The sequence below is a fragment of the Anastrepha obliqua genome, chromosome 1 (genome assembly GCF_027943255.1).
Source record: "Anastrepha obliqua isolate idAnaObli1 chromosome 1, idAnaObli1_1.0, whole genome shotgun sequence".
Classification (NCBI taxonomy): domain Eukaryota; kingdom Metazoa; phylum Arthropoda; class Insecta; order Diptera; family Tephritidae; genus Anastrepha; species Anastrepha obliqua.
Genome location: NC_072892.1, coordinates 22,672,632 through 22,689,274, shown reverse-complemented (window position 1 = coordinate 22,689,274; position 16,643 = coordinate 22,672,632). Strand labels below are relative to the sequence as shown.

The window sequence follows — 16,643 nt, the reverse complement described above, 5'->3', positions numbered from 1 at the left end:
TATATTATGACGATGAACAATCTGACAACCTTGGCCTGGTTCGCATTCAGGAATCATGTCCCGCTGAAAAAGTATATGAGCTCGTAAATGCAAAGCTTTCAGACTTCAATATAAAACTACAGTCCGACATCGTGGCTATTACAAGTGATGGTGCCAGTGTCATGATCAAATTTGGGAGACTATCACCAGCGCATCAACAGATTTGCTACAATCACGGCATACATTTGGCGGTCATGGAGGTAATGTACCAGAAACGAAAAGTCGCAAACAGGATATACGATAGTGACGTAAGCGATGGAGACAATTCGGATGATAGAGGCTCCGATGAAAATGAAAACAATGCAGCCAGTACTTCATTTTCCGACATTAATGCGGAAAACGCTTCCGATGACGAGGACGACAATATCGTATCTGTTGCTGACAAGACGGTCACTATAAAGTCTGCATTTGAAATCGTAAAAAAGGTTCGCAAGATAGTTTTGAAATTCAAGAACTCGCCTGTACGGAATGCCATCTTGCAGGATTGTGTTAAAGAGGTCGAGAAGAAAGAGCTTTTCTTGCTGTTGGATTGCAAAACACGTTGGAATAGCCTGGAAACTATGCTGGCCAGATACATTTGCATCAGCAAGCATGTTCGTAAGGCGCTCGGCACTCTTAATTTAAATTTTATGGCCACTACTGACGCAGAAGAAAAGTATTGCGAGGATATCATATGTAAATGCTCTTAAACCTATACGTGTTGCTGCAGAAGCACTTAGTCGCCAAAATGTGAACTTACTTGCTGCGGATTCTATTCCCAAATTTTTGTTCACAAAATTGGAGAATCAGCACACCGAATTGGGCAAAGAATTCTCATCCAGCCTAAAAAAAAACTTAACAGCTCGTAGATCTAGCCGTTTGTTATCGGCCTTTAAATATTTACACGATCCAGTTAACAGCTCTAGTGACAAATCTGAATTTTTCCACACCTGTTCTAAGACAGAATTGATAAAAGAAGCCGAAAACTACTTGGTTCGTCTATTTTCTACGAGCATTCAAGAAGACCAAGCAGTGTCTAGTTCTGACGATGATGACATATTTGCAACCAACAACGTCGATGAAGAAGATATGGCGAAACAGCTTGAAAAATACGTTCAGCAATGCTCAAAACCGAAAGCAGACAATGCGCAACATGCGGCGAACCAGATGTTTTCGTCGCTTAGAAACGAGCTAAAACTATATGAAAAAGCTGGAGAGAAAACACAAAATGTTTAAAGACTGATCGGGGCTTTTAACACTGTTAAGCCAACATCGACTCAAAATGAGAGGATTTTTTCTGCAGCGGGTAATTTTGTGTTCAAAAAGCGTACGCGATTATCAGACGAAGCCATTGACAGTCTGTGTTTTTTAAAACACCATTTTGGGAAATAATGTTTACAATCACTTTTTCCCCCTATTTTAATAAGTATAATCCTGAATTATTTTTGTTTTGAATTTTTTTGTAATTATTTTTGTTTCACTTTTTTGTTTGCAATAATTGAAATAGTAATATTTTCAAATATTTTTTTATGTAATTTATACATTAATAAAAATAAATAGAAATAATATTTTATTGTATGAAATTCATTGCTCTTACACTGGTTTTAGATTTTTTTTTTTAATTTTTTGGAATTTTTCCCGAATTTTCGAGAATTCTCGAGAAATCTCAAAAATTATTTTCGGGAAATCCCGCATCTCGAGAATTAAAATTTTCGTTATTTCGGGAAATCCCGATTCTCGAGATTGGGATTTTCTCGGGAAATACCCAACTCTACATATGTATATACTCATACATATCTACATACATACATTAATTTAACTTTCTAACAAATTTTCAAAGCAATGCCCATAGTTGCATACGGCAATAGGGCCTAATGATTAGGCCAATGGCACTTTTGCCAAGTTTTACAATCGCAAATTTAATTCCACAGAAAATACTATTTTTCACTCTTTTTAGTGCCTCTCTAATAGTAATTAAGTCATTAAAATGTCTAAGTGCTAAAATACAGCTTTGACCATTTCTGTTTTTTTTTTTTGTTTTTTGTTTTTTGTTTGTTCGTTTTTGTTTTTGATAGTTCGGAATAAATATCGGCTATAAAAGCTTGTCGCTGATACTCCACTGCCTGCCTACGTATGCACATGAGCCATGATTGGCATTAAAAAGCATTTTATTAGAAATTTAACACGCACTTCTTTTGATGGTGATTGATGTTTCTTTTACTTTCTGGCCCTTTTCGGCCTATTTATGTGGTACGCCCACACCAACTAGCGATACTTTGTATTTATTAAATGATTTCCGCCTTCGAGCGATTTATACGGGCGCATAGCCATGTTTGCAATAAAGTAACTACAAATGCAGCTGAAAAATTAAACAAATTTGTATTAATAAAAACATAAAATTTTTTATGTAAGACATCCTCACATATCTACCGTTCAATCTGTTCGATAATTTAAGCACTCACCTTTTCGTTTTTCTCTTATCATTCGCAGATATTGAAAATCGTAGCTAAATGCAGCACAAACAATACTATGTAAGTTAACAACAAAAACAAGCAAGCATACAACAGCTGAGTAAACAACGAGACGTGCATAAGCGGGCAGTTGAGAACGCAACGCAGTCAAGCTCCGGCAACAGTGGCGGTAATCGAAAACTTGACACCCCGGAAAAGAGAAGGAAATCAAAAATAATTTAGAAAAAATAATTATTAAAAACGTTGGATTTCGTAAAAAGCACGTGCCAAAGAGAAAAAGGAAAATATATACCAAAATCCCAACAACAAAAAATAAAGAAATAAGATTCTTTTCTATTTTAAATAAGCGTGAAAAACTATAGTACATACAACTCAAATTATCGAAAGAAGTAAATCGAAATTTGTTTGTGTTTTGTGGCACGCGACGTGATTTTTATGATGTTGCACATGCAGAAAAACAAACGAAAAAGGAAATAAAAATACCAAGAATAATTGCAAGCAAAAGCAAAACAAAGTAAAATTCAAGTCAGGAAAAACGCATAGCGCAGCAAGTATTTTTAGCTGAACTTGAAATGCCTACAGAATGTGAACGTACGACCGCCAACACGAGCCAAAACGTGCAACAGACGCAGCAGCAGCAGCAACAGCAACAACAGCAGCAGCTACAAGAAGAAGAGCAACTGCAAGCCGATCATTTGCAAGCAGAAGAAGCAGCAGCGGCAGCAGCTCAGCTTGAGTTTTATGACGACATGGAGGGCAAAGAGTTGAATGGTGGCAAAATGTCAACGTCCGCGACAAATGGTCACAATGGCAGCAACAACACAAATGGTGTTGGAAAGAAAACGGTAAGTTGCGTGGCAGACATCCTGCAGAATTTACCGCGTTTTTCTGTTTTTTTATTTTTGTTATTTCACTGTTTGGTGTTTTCTTGCATGTTAAACAAATATTGAGTGATGGGCACTTAAAATTGTACAACTACAGGGTCCGCCATATAACTTTACGGAATTAAATTTGCTATAAAAAAGAAACTACTCAATATTTTTCCAAACTGTTTTTTTATTTTTAAGTACAATCCTTCCGGTTAATGATGGAACACAACTTCATTCATATGGCTGCATCGGCTAGCCATGCACCATCCCATAGGATCGGTCCAATTTTTCAACACATTTTCGATTGTATGCGGCTGCATTTCAGCTGAGAACGACGGTGAACTGATATTCCTGGTGATTCACGAACACTCTCGGCCACAGCAGCAATATTTTCGGGCGTACGCACGGTTTTTGGTCGGTCACGCGTTGGTTTGTCAATAAGCAACCCAGTTTCTCTTACTTTTTTCGCAAAGTAACGCACATACGCTTCATTCGGTGCTTTTCTTCTTCCCATTGCCGTACGTAATTTTCGTACACATTCTGCAACATTACCATGATTTTCAAAGTAATGCCGCAATATTTCCCAGTGTTCTTTGAGCGTATACACAACCATTTTCGTTCAGCGGAAGAATAAAACTAATTTTCTGTCAAATCAGATGACAGCTAAGTGTTGCCATTCTTCAAATAATACCTAGTTCAAATCCGTAACGATAGATGGCGGGCCCTTTATTTGTTGCAATGTTTACTTTTTTCACGCACTTATTATAAAAATAGATCCTTCTAGCAAAAAGAGTCGAAGCCAAAGTATCAAACTTTTTGAAAAAAGTATATGAAAATTTGATAGAAAATCATCAAAACTTATCAGATTTTTTTAGAATTATTTTCGATAGGCTCATTCAATTCTACAAGGTAGCGCAACATTATATATATAATTGGCGCATACACCCTTTTTGTGTATTTGGCCGAGTTCCTCCTCCTATTTGTGGCGTGCGTCTTGATGTTCCACAAATGGAGGGACCAACAGTTTCAAGCCGAACGGTTTGCCACTGCCTGCCGAGGGGCGATCGCTATTAGAAAAAACTTTTTCTTAATTTTGGTGTTTCACCGCACCAACCCATTCGGCTACGGCGGCCAACCATTAGTCAATTTTATTTTTGAATAACTTTTTACTAAATGAAACAAAAAACATATTAAGTGATGGAAATATTTATTTTGTCCTTTACGCACTGCGTCGGTTGTCTTCTTGTCTGTTTGTGTACTGCAGCTGTCTAGTTCACAAGTGTCAAATATGATTGAGGTTTGATGCCATTTGCAAAAAATATAAATATTCCGATAGGGTGATTAATTGTGTGCCACTTGTGGTTTCATCTTCTTCCGGACAGAGTCTACATCCTGACTCATTTCCAATCTGAATTTTAGAGACATGTTAGAAAACAGGTCCTGATGTCTACTTTACGCATGTTAAGCATTTCCCTATTGTAGGTAAAAGGCCTTTGGCTTAGCGTATTTCTTGTATGGCTTCCTAATGAATAATTCTTTGAGTATATATTCTCCCAACTATTTACCCCTCATTTAGCTTCTGCCACGATGACATCGCCCTATCGAGTTCATCAGCAATTTCATTACCTTTTATACCAGCGTGACCCGGAATATGGCAAAGTACAATTTTGTTTGTTGCACTAAGTTGGTTTAGGTTGTTAAGGCATTCGTACGTTAGGGTCGATAGCACAGAATGAGAAGCTGGTGCTTTTGTGCAGCTGGTCTGTATGACTATATGACTATGTGTGCCGCCTTGTTGCATCTCATATGATTTATTATCGCACAGATTAAAACTGCTTGAATTTCAGCCTGAAATACGTTAGGCTTTTTGTTCATTGCTTCGGAGACTTCCGTCTTTGGATCACAGATTCCCACACCGAGTCCAGTATTTGTTTCCGAATCGTCTATAAACCAATCGAGACTTATGGGATAGTCCCAAGATCCTCCCAGTTCCCATTCATCGCGGTCTGAGATTATGATTTCAAACCTACGGTTAAAAACACATTTTGGAATCATATAGTCTATTAATGATATGTATAGTCTATTCTAACCCAGTATATCTGTACTGATACTTGTATGACTTAAGTCAGGAGCATCTTTCCCAAGTAAGATTTGCATTTTTATTGCACTCCTGACTGCACAATTTTTGCGGAAAATATGCAGTGGAAATAATCCTACTATCGCTTCTATAGCAACAGTGGAATAGCTCTCCATCCATCAGTTATTGCCAAGCAGGCTTGTCTTTGAAAACTACCAAGCAGTTTTTAATGGTTAATTGATTGACTTTCTGCCCGCAAACTAGGGAGGCGCCAGTAATGATCGGTCTAGTCATCATTGCATGCTTCCAATGAATTAATCAATTTTGAAATCTAGGCTCCATGTTCTGCCATAAAGGCTTCGGCAGTCCCACATTGCTCCAGTGACTTTTTCTTTCTCCATTTCGAGGTGAGAGTTCCTATTTAGATATTTATCTAAGATCACATTTAGATATTTTACTTCGTTGGAATAGCTCATAGCAATTCCTTCTAAAATTATTGTACCAAGGTCCAACTTTAATTTGTTTGTGAAAGGAACAATGTCTTGTTAGGATTGAAGACACCGGTCTGAAACAATGGCCGTTAAATCGCAGCATATCTAACAGTTTCAAATCTTGTCTTCTGTAGATTTATTAGGAGATCATCAATAACTAAAGACCACAAAACATCTCCTTGTGGGCAGCCTTTCATTGCCTTAACTGAGACAGTTTCAGTCGCTAGAGTTGAGCTAATTATTGAGTGAGTTGAGCTAATAATGCCGCCAAGCATCGTTTTCACCCACCCTACAGTTGGTGTATCGGATTTCCTATTAAAAAGAGTTCTTTCTATAGAGCGATAAACTGTGTTATCAAAGGCGCCTTCAATATCTAAAATGCACATAATGCGCCTAGAATTTAGCGCCTTTTCTATTCTTATTACAACTTAGTGAAGTGCTCCTTCCGTGGATTTTCCTTTATTATATACAAATTGAGATCGATACAGTGGTGAAGGCTGCTCCCAGTTTCTCTCTAGTATCCATTCATCTTTCCATAATTTTTAGGAGAAAGATGTTAGACTAACGCCATACTAATCAAAGGTCAAAATAAAGATTTCCATCACTCAAAATCTGCTTTCTTTTGAATTAGTAGACATTTATTGGAAAACGAAATCGGATGATTAATTTTCCGTCACCTGTTATACTAATATATATCCTTTTGTGAGCTATTTAGCCAATCTCCTCCTATGTTTGCTTACGAGGAGCTTTTTCATGGCCGAAATACACTCGAAAACTTGCCATTGACTGCCGAGAAGCAACCGCTTTTAGAAAAATCGTTTTCTTCATTTTGGTGTTTCATGCTCCTCTATTAGAAAAAACTTTTTTTTATCAATTTGCTGTTTTCTTGCACGAGGTTTCGAACCTGTACACTTGCGAATGTCAGTCACGTACCAGCCCTTTCGACTTCGGCGGCCAAAAATACCTAATAAATCTTTAGATGCCCTTCGTGGGAGCATCTATCACTTGATTTTTCATGACTGCTGTGAGCTTCCAACCCGAGGCTACCGAATGGCAATCACGCACCAATCCTTTCGGCCACGGCGATTAACTAATAACTAAAGAAAAATATGCCTAATTATTTCTTTATTTTTTTATTAAAGATTTTTTAAATTTCGTTTTGAGGGTCTCGCGTTTTTGCCTAAAGCAATTATTCTTAATTTACATTAATAGAAGCAGATTTCGGTGCTGGAAATTTGCATAAATAAACTACTGAAATGCAAATAATTTACTTAGCACAACAACTTAAAAATCAAAGTTTTTCGAATGAATTGACTTATGCAAAGAGGCAAATGTAAATTTTACAAAACAACAATGTATCATAGCCTTCCGTTAGACTCTAACAGTTGCCTTCACGAACAGCAAACCATTTTCCCACATTCATAAAATTTGGCAACTGTTTATAAATCGATTTATTGACTTCATTTTGAATTGTAAAAGTGACTCTAAAAGGCAGCCGAAACTTCACTGCTATGTTGCCATCACATCTTTTTTTTTTGTTTTTTTTTTTTTATACAACGTTGTCACTTTTCACAAAAAGTCATTAAGATTTTTTGCGACTCTCTTGCGGCTAAACGATTGACGTAGATAATTAATAGAACTTTGAGGCAATTAGTGCTGCTCTTGCCACATACATATGTACATCTTTTTCGGTGTATCCAAATTTCAAAATTTCACTTGTGGCTTTGCCCATCAGCGTTAATAAGCTGCCATTAGCAATCATTTAAATTAGTCAAGCGCAGTAAAAGAAGTACAAACACACGATTAATTTATTTATTTGTGCAATTAGATATTAAAGCCAGCTGCCGGGCAGTTCATTTCCCCTTAGGCTGAGTAGCGAAAGATAATGCAAAACTAATATTGATAAAATGACTGCTGTAATGCAAGTAATTCCAACAAATGTCGTTAACTTGCGGAATTTTTTTTCACTCTTGGAAATGTTTGCTTTTTAAAATCTGTTTGTCAATATGCTCGTATGCATGTATGTATGTATGTGCATAAGTAGGTAAAAGAGTCATCAGAGTCTCACTTGACAAAACTTCGTCGGCAGCACTTCTTAAGTACCGGTATCCGCAGACAGCTTGGGCCAAGAAGATACCAGCGCCAAGAAGCAGAAACCGTTGAGCAGGAAAAGAAGCACTCGAAAAGTCAATAAACCACATTAAAACGGTGCACTGAGACGCCTCCATCGCAACGACCGATCGACCGGCACTTTAACTGCAGCCATTAACTTAGCTACGTGAAGGTGTATGTGTGTATACATACATGCATATGATGGTGGGCTTTGCGAGTAGGTACCCTGCAGGAAAATTCATTTGTGCTAAACTGATGAGTTCGCAAACACGCTGCTTTCTTATTTTATGAATCATAAAAATTGTTTGACTCATTATCTGATTGGAAATATCTATCAGATGTTATGAATGAATGGATTGCGCTATCGAGAGATGATTAACGATTTTTTATGACCGGAATTGGATGGTATTGATCTGGACAACGTTTATTTTCAACAAGACGGCGCTACGTGCCACACAAGCAACAAAACCATTGATCTTTTACGGGAAAAGTTTCCGGACCGTCATATCTCTCGAAGAGGTGATCACAATTGGCCACCGAAATCTTGTGAAACAAAACAGAAAAACGTTAGATTTAGGGAAAGGCGAACTTTCATGTATCGCTACTTAGTTCCTCTCAATTCAGTGATGATGAAATACTAAAGTTTCTGTATTAAAAATAGTTTTGGGCTTCCCATGAGCAATCCGCTTAATATTAGATTAATTTGATACGAAAAGTAGCCAGCACCAGCAAGCAATGAAAATCAAGTGCCTAAGCAAGAATCCTCCCTGGAAAGCAAGAATATGTACCAAAAATTCTTAACGAATCCAAGATTTAATTAGCAAAAGCAAATGGAAGTCTAACAAGTTGATAATCTAGTTTGTTTTAAGTCAATTCAAATTTGCTGTGGAAGGAAAAAGGTAGCTGAACGTTAAAAGTTCACCGGGAACATTACAGAAAGCAGTAATTGGTTCATGATGACGTTTTTGATTATAAAACGCAAATTGTAAAGTCTCACAGCAAACAGCCAAAAGGCACACAGAAATTCAAATTTCACAAAACTCAAATCTGTTCATTATTAGCACAATCGTACGGGGGTTGCCTTTTATATTTAGCGCCCAATATTGAAAACACAGTAAAAAAAATAGGTAAAATTACTTGCGTCTTATTTTCAAAAATAACTTTCTTCGATTTTCAAAATATTCTTCTTGGAAGTCAATATATGTAGTTCTGCATTCGCGTGAACCAATTTTCAAAGCACGTTTGATACTCAGAAGTGGATACCTCCAAAATAAGGCGTTTAAGGCTTCTTCAGACATTGAAAATCGTTGACTTTTTATTTTTTGATTGTTCATGTTCAGGAGCAAACAGAAATCATTACGTGCCAAATCAGGGCTGTAAGGCGGATGACATATTAATTCGGTAGTTTGAGTGCTCAAAATCTCTCTTGTGAGCCGATATGTGAGAGCTCCCAGTGTCTTGGTGAAGGACGATTCGTCTTCGGTGGTTGGTTTTCGTTAATTCTCTAAAAACTTGTAGTAATAAATTATTGTGTACAACTCAGAGTTATATATATGAGTATATATATATATATAATTGGTGCTTACACTCCTCCTGTGTGTTTGGCCGACCTCCTCCTTTTATTTGTGGCGTGCGTCTTAATGTTGTTCCACAAATGGAGAGACCTACAGTTTCACTTGGAGGTTTCCATTGCCTGCCGAAGGGCGAGCGCTATTAGAAAAAACGTTTTCTTCATTTTGGTGTTTCACCGAGACTCGAACCTACATTCTCTCTGAATTCCGAATGGTGCTCACGCACCAATCCATTCGCCTACGGCGGCCACCGGGGAGACTCAGAGTTGACTGTTTTTAATTTTTCTATTAGAGCAGTGGCGACATTACCAGATTATCCAGTTTATGCGAAAAAACAGGCGATCATTTGCTTTGAGATGCTTCTTACACGAACAAATTTTGTTGGATGAAGCTCGTCGTGGAACATCCAAACTGTCGATTGCTGTTTGGCAGCGGAAATATTTCTAGCACAAAATTGTCGTTCCTCTCAAATCGTACTGTGGTATTGCTACCTCGATTTCTGGTTACTGGCAAATTTTTGGTATTAACGAATGGACATATCGGCCTGTTCGTGTTGATCTTAGAGCCAAGTGCATAGGATTCTTGGTATTTTTATTATCCCTGTATTATTTCTTACATCTCTGTGCTACCGCTAAGAATTCATTTAGACAGGGATTCATGCTATACTATTTAGCTATTCATCCGATCTCTGATTTCCTTGTTCTGAAATAAAATAAATAACAATCGAGTTAAGCAACGCAATTCCATATTACATTTCCTAACTAGCTTGGATGTAGTTAGAGAAGAAGATATTGGCCATATTGCCTGCCTGGTTGTGGGAATATATTGGACCTTCATTTCTATTCGTAAACATATTTCTTAAGATCTTGTTGACTACGCAAAAACACTTGACACTTCCGCTTAGAAGATGCTCCTGTAGCTTCTTAGACGCAGTGACGCCATCAAGTTTCTCGTAATAAATAGTTACCCCAATACCAAAGTCCAGCTTTCACCTGCCGGAGGAGAGAGAGTCGGCTTTCTATTGGCAATTCTCGACAAATATAACTCATGGGCCTTCTTATCTTTCAATAGGAGTCATGTGCTGCAACACGTTTAGTGCTTCCTTATGGCAAAATCTGATTGCACTCCACAACTGCTACTATTTGTAATCTACTTATTTTGCTGACATTACTTCTGTGCTGTCTGCTTAAGCCAAGCGACCACACTAGGAAGTCACATCCAGTTAATAAACATAGGTTTCAACCCCAGTAGTCTGCTGAAGAGTTTTTTACAGAAATTTAGGCTCTCATCCTGCAGGAGCTGGCAATTGTAGACAGAGAAATTATATTACCGCCGCATGAAGGATGCTCGATCTGCGGTATTTTATTTCAATTAGTGACTAGTAATCTCCTAGTACTTAGGTTTGCATTTAAGCCACTTCTTGAGGCCTATGTGTATGTATAACCCTCCATGCGCTCCCAAAGGAATTAATTGAGCCAAACGATAATGTAACAAAACAAGCCTACAACGGCATCGTCACTTCTCTCAGATTTGTATAGCTGAATAATCGAAAAGCAAAGAGCAGTTGTAGACCGAAAGTAGGGAGAGAAAGTGCACATACAGAGTTCTCTAATGTTGACGGAGAGATGTAAAGAGTGGTAAAATTTCTTTTTATTGGGTTGTTGAACACTTAAGTGGCTAACAAAGGGTTAAAGCGCATATGTGCCACATCAAACTTGCAACCAACCAACCAACCAAGTATCCAAGCGATAAGCCCTCGCGCCAATAGGGCGTTAAAGGCCATATTGTCATAACTGTATGTTGCACACAATATTGAATGAATGAATAAATGTCTCAGTGAAGGAAAGAGTGTGCGGCTAAATGCTCGAGTGCCCGTCGAAGTGCACTTGAAGGTGACAATAGGGCAAGCGTTTGCACTGAAGTGGAAGGTGAGTGAAATAATGTCGGAAACAACAAGGTATCAACGTACCCTGTGCTATACAAAATAAGAGTGAGCAAAGATAATAATGCAAAATGTAGATTCGCTGTCACTTCGAACACTACAACACGTTCTGCTAATAAAAAATGCAAATCATAGCAAAGAAAATTCCGTAGCGCCTACTCAAACCCGCCACACACACCCAACCGCATGGAATGACTACTGGCTGACTGGCTGGCTGTCTGGCTGGTGCCACCCATATCTTGGTTGAACTCCTACAAGGCAACTATGAAGATAGAATGCATAATTCAAATAAAATTTAATTAATGTACTGTGGGAATTCCATTATCATATTGTGTGTGGCTCATTAATATTTGCATTTAATTCCGATTTTATTTATACAAATTTTTCTCATTGCGTCTCTATTTTTATATTTGTATTTTACAGTCCATAATATCGCCGGATCCCACCCCTTACGTGACCAAGGCGCGCGTCACACGTCCGACTCCGCCGCCACCGTCCTACAATCCAATGCAATTTGTACAGATCAAACCATGTAATCTCTATCAGACCGCACAGGAGCAGCTTAAGAAGGCTGAGGAAGTGAAAAAGATAAAGGAGATAAAGAAGGAGGATCCCGAAGATTGGCAAAATGTAAGTAAAATGATTTCAATTTGTAAAAAGTATTTAGTAATAGCAGATGAAGTCAGATTTATTCTGGGTCAGCTACATAAGAAAACTCAATAGCTCTAAGCTGCACGATTACATCAAAACTCTATTTTAAGTGGAAGCAATACAGGGGAAAGAAAAGGTTTTCAATATTTTTTTTTTGCTTTATTTCGACCAAGGATGATAGATTTACGCGGTTTAGCCAATAACTATGGTGAAAAAGAAAATTGTGAGGGGAACTTCGGCTGCCACGTCACGAGGAATTCGGCAGCCGAAATCTAAACGATCATTTCACATGCATTCACTCTTTCATCCAATCATTCGTTGTTCAGATAACAAAAAAGTGGCATTGTGTTGATTTTTCCCCCAATTTTTCGTAAACCAACCGCTTCGTAACTCCAGTTACGTCAGCCTATCAGCTGAGCCTCTCAAATTCGTGGAGAGCCGTCTAACGGTCTGTTATTGGCCCAACCTTCTCAAATCTTTTCAACATAATTTCAATGACGAAATTAGCACAGTAATAAATTTTCTAATGCAAATAATTCCAAACAATTTACCAAGTAATCTTCAATTACTCAGCAATGGAATAAGTCCCCGGATGGAATAAGTGCCAGTCCAACTCGCCGATTTCCATAATATTATGGACATGATTTTCGATGTTTGGCCAGCCAGAACAGATTTGTTAGAATTGCCGCATTTCTAGTGTACTCGTTGCTGTAGCGGGTCCATTACCAAGAAACGTCTTTACCCTTTTTGTCGGCTTTCTACTATGACTTTTCACCTTAACCGTCGTGAAGAATGAATCCGAATTTTCTTTTTATACCAATTTTGTGAAAATTGCCACACTTAATCTTTAATATAATAGAATCGAATCTGCAGACGTGACAATAGTAACCGAGGAAGGGAGAAGAGGCATAAGGTAATACCTCCTTTTACCCGTTTTATTATAATAGTTTTTACTGAAATTTTGTGATTTTGAATTTTAATATAAAAAAACATCCCCCCCTCATGCATACATTTGTGTAAATGGTAAATAACATAGGTTGACAAAAAATCTTTTTTTGTGGTATTCTATGTATTTTGATGTGTGCTCCAGGCAAACTATCGGAGTCATTCAAAGTTCGAAACGGATTTCGCCAAGCATGAGTTCTTTCGTGCCTAGTAATAGGAGACGTCCTCGAAGCAGCCTTAAGCCCTCTTCACAATGGGTGATGATCTTAAATGGGCGATGACAAGCACGCTACAACACATCAATTATGCTGGCGACATATGCCTCCCGGCACATCGCCTAACCGAACTTGGGGAAATAGGTTCTGCGCTTCATAGGGAAGCTAAGTCTGACAGCCTTAAAATCCATTTTCACATGACGATGGTGATGAGTCTGGCAAATAAGAAGGGTGGGTGTGTGGACATTGCAGGTAACCCTATCGAAACAGCAGAGGAATTTACTTACCACGTCAGCAAAGTTGCCCCGGGTGGTGTGCCACGGATGTAGACATACGCCCCCGAATCAAAAAAGCCAGAGAGGCATTCCGAATGTTGTACTCTGTATGGCAAAACAACAACTTGAGTTCCAGTTTAAAGGTTAGGCTCTTCAGATCGAATATGCTGTCGGTACTGCTGTACAGTAGCTCTACCTGGATCAGCCATCACCTCCGCTTTAACTAGTCGCTTACAAGCTTTTATCAACCGCTGTCCAAGGATTATATTCCGAAATTTCTGACCAAAAATAATGAAATAAAGAATTGCTGGAAAAAGCAAACATGAACAGTGGATTAGAAGAGCCTCTGAATTAGAAGACAGAAATGGAAGTGAATTGGTCACACTTTACGCAAGGAAGACGAAGAAGGCAATGGAATGGAACTCACTCACAGCGAGTAAGAGCGCCTGCCAGGCCAAGAGAAACCTGAAAAAAACTGGGGATAGCGAAACGGCTCAGATAGGGTAAAGCTGAAAGCAGCTGAAGGCGTTATCCAGTAATCGGAAGAGATGGCGCATAGTTGCTGTTGGTGCCTTATGTCCAACTAGGGATTCTAAGATACAATGATTATGATGGTGATGTATTTCAATGCATAAATTCTGGTCACAGTAGCATGGAAGAGAATTGACTTTTTGTTGGTCGATGATAACCGAAAAATAGAAAACAATATAAAGGGTCCGCCATATAACTTTACGGAATTAAAAATGCTATAAAAAAGAAACTACTCAATATTTTTCCAAACTGTTTTTTTTATTTTGAAGTACAATCCTTCCGGTTAATGATAGAACACAACTTCATTGATATGGCTGCCTCGGCTAGCCATGCACCATCCCATACGATCGGTCCAATTTTTCAACACATTTTCGATTGTATGCGTATTTCAGCTATGACATCGCGTATGTTGGTCTTCAGTGCATCAATTGTTGCTGGTTTGTTGGCATAACACTGGTCTTTGACGGCACCCCAAAGATAATAATCCAACGGTGTCAAATCGCAGCTAAGAGGCGGCCAAACGCTATCAGAATTTCGGGTGATAATGCGATCTTCGAAGACAGTGCGCAAAAGATTGATCGTAGCATTCGCTGTGTGGCAAGTAGCGCCATCTTGTTGGAACCAAATGCCACCAATATCCTCCTCTTCAATTTCTCGGAACAAAAATTCGTTCAACATGGCCTGGTAACGCTCTCCATTGACGGTTACGGCCACTCCTCGTTCATTTTCGAAGAAAAATGGACCAATGATGCCTCTAGACCAAAAGCCGCCCCAAACAGTGACTCGTTGTGAATGCACCGGCTTTTCTTCGAGTGCGTGCGGGTTTTCTGAGCCACAAATGCGGCAATTTTGCTTGTTAACATACCCGCCCAGATGGAAATGAGCTTCATCCGAAAAGATGATTTTTCGGTAAAAGTCTTCATCTTCTTCAAGTTGATCCCAAGCCCATGAAGCGATGCGAAAACGCATTGGGTGGTCGGTCCTTTGAGCGTATACACAACCATTTTCGTTCAGCGGAAGAATAAAACTAATTTTCTGTCAAATCAGATGACAGCTAAGTGTTACCATTCTTCAAATAATACCTAGTTCAAATCCGTAACGATAGATGGCGGGCCCTGTAGAATCATTTTTCTACGCGGTAAATTGAAAACGTTGTTTTTGTTCAAAAAAAAAAATGCAAAATATAAAAAATTTAAACAAAAATCTTGTAGAAATAGGTGAAAAAATATCGAGCATTGGAAACAAAAATGTGTTTTAATCCATTGTGAATGCACAGGCTCTTTGTTAGTATTGAACTTTGAAAATCATAATACATAATAACAAACTGCTCACACACACACTCTCTTCCGTCATATCAAAGCTAGCCAGCTTTGAGATTAATGATGATAAGACAAAATACCTCGTTAGGTCTTTAAGCTCCACGCACTTTAGCAACCTGGAGATCGGACCATATATTTTTCACAAAGTGGAGAGTTTTAAATACCTGGGAGTAGGCTTTATCAGCACTGCAGGCCCCCTAATCGGCGTGAAAGATAGACTACAAGCTGCTAATTGAAGTTATTTTGCTCTCCTGAACTTTTCAAAATTAAATTACTATCGAAGTCGTGTAAGCTACAAATCTACAGAACGCTAATAAGACCAATAGGTACTGACATCTAACATAAAGAACTACCTTCTCCGCTTTGAGCGTAAAACCCTGAGAAGAATATTTTTAACCAGTAAAGGAAGCTGATGGATCTTACAGAATAAGATACAATGATGAGATCGAATAGCTGATATCAGGTCGCTTAAGGTCAGCGGCTGAGATAGTTTGGACACCTACTCAAGCTGGACGATAGCGGGATTACGAAAAAGACCTTCGACTCTCTTATGGCAGTAAAAGGCAGTAAAAAGCGTAGAAGACCGAAGATAGGCAGATGATGTTGAGACAGAATTACGCCTCATAAATGCTAGGAGAAGCGCCGCAATGAACTGAGTCGTATGGAGCGCGATTGTGAAGTAAACACTGGCTCACGCCGAGTTGTAATTGCTATGATGATGATGATGAATAAAAGAACCTCCAGTTTTATGCCTCCTTCGAATGGCAGATGGTTTTTTATGAGAATATTTTTCATAGCAGAGTGAATTTCTGCGTGAGTCAGGTTTGTCATTAACTGCCGAGAGGCAGCCGCTATTTTATCATTTGGAGTTTGATGGTCGGCCGCCGTAGCCGAATAGTTGGTGCGTGATTACCATTCGGAATTCATAGAGCGAACGTAGGTTTGAATCTCGGTGAAACGCAAAAATTAAGAAAAACATTTTTCTAATAGCAGTCGCCCCTCGGCAGGCAATGGCAAACCTCCGAGTGAATTTCTGCTATGAAAAATATTCTCATAAAAAACCATCTGCCATTCGGAGTCGGCTTGAAACTGTAGGGGTCTCCATTTGTGGAACAACATCAAGACGCACGCCACAAATAGGAGGAGAAGCTAGGTC

The 16,643-nt window shown here is 38.7% G+C and overlaps 1 protein-coding gene across 6 annotated transcripts in view; it reads left to right on the top strand.

Moving 5' to 3' along the window:
• Positions 1 to 16,643, top strand: part of LOC129240465 (uncharacterized) — a 130,802-nt gene that overhangs the window by 67,285 nt on the left and 46,874 nt on the right. For all 6 annotated transcript variants that reach the window (XM_054876307.1, XM_054876299.1, XM_054876283.1 and 3 more), the window contains 2 exons: positions 2,509 to 3,334; positions 11,975 to 12,181. In XM_054876307.1, coding sequence (XP_054732282.1) covers positions 3,062 to 3,334; positions 11,975 to 12,181 — 480 coding nt within the window. In that variant the 5' untranslated portion in view covers positions 2,509 to 3,061. The remainder of the gene's footprint in view (positions 1 to 2,508; positions 3,335 to 11,974; positions 12,182 to 16,643) is intronic.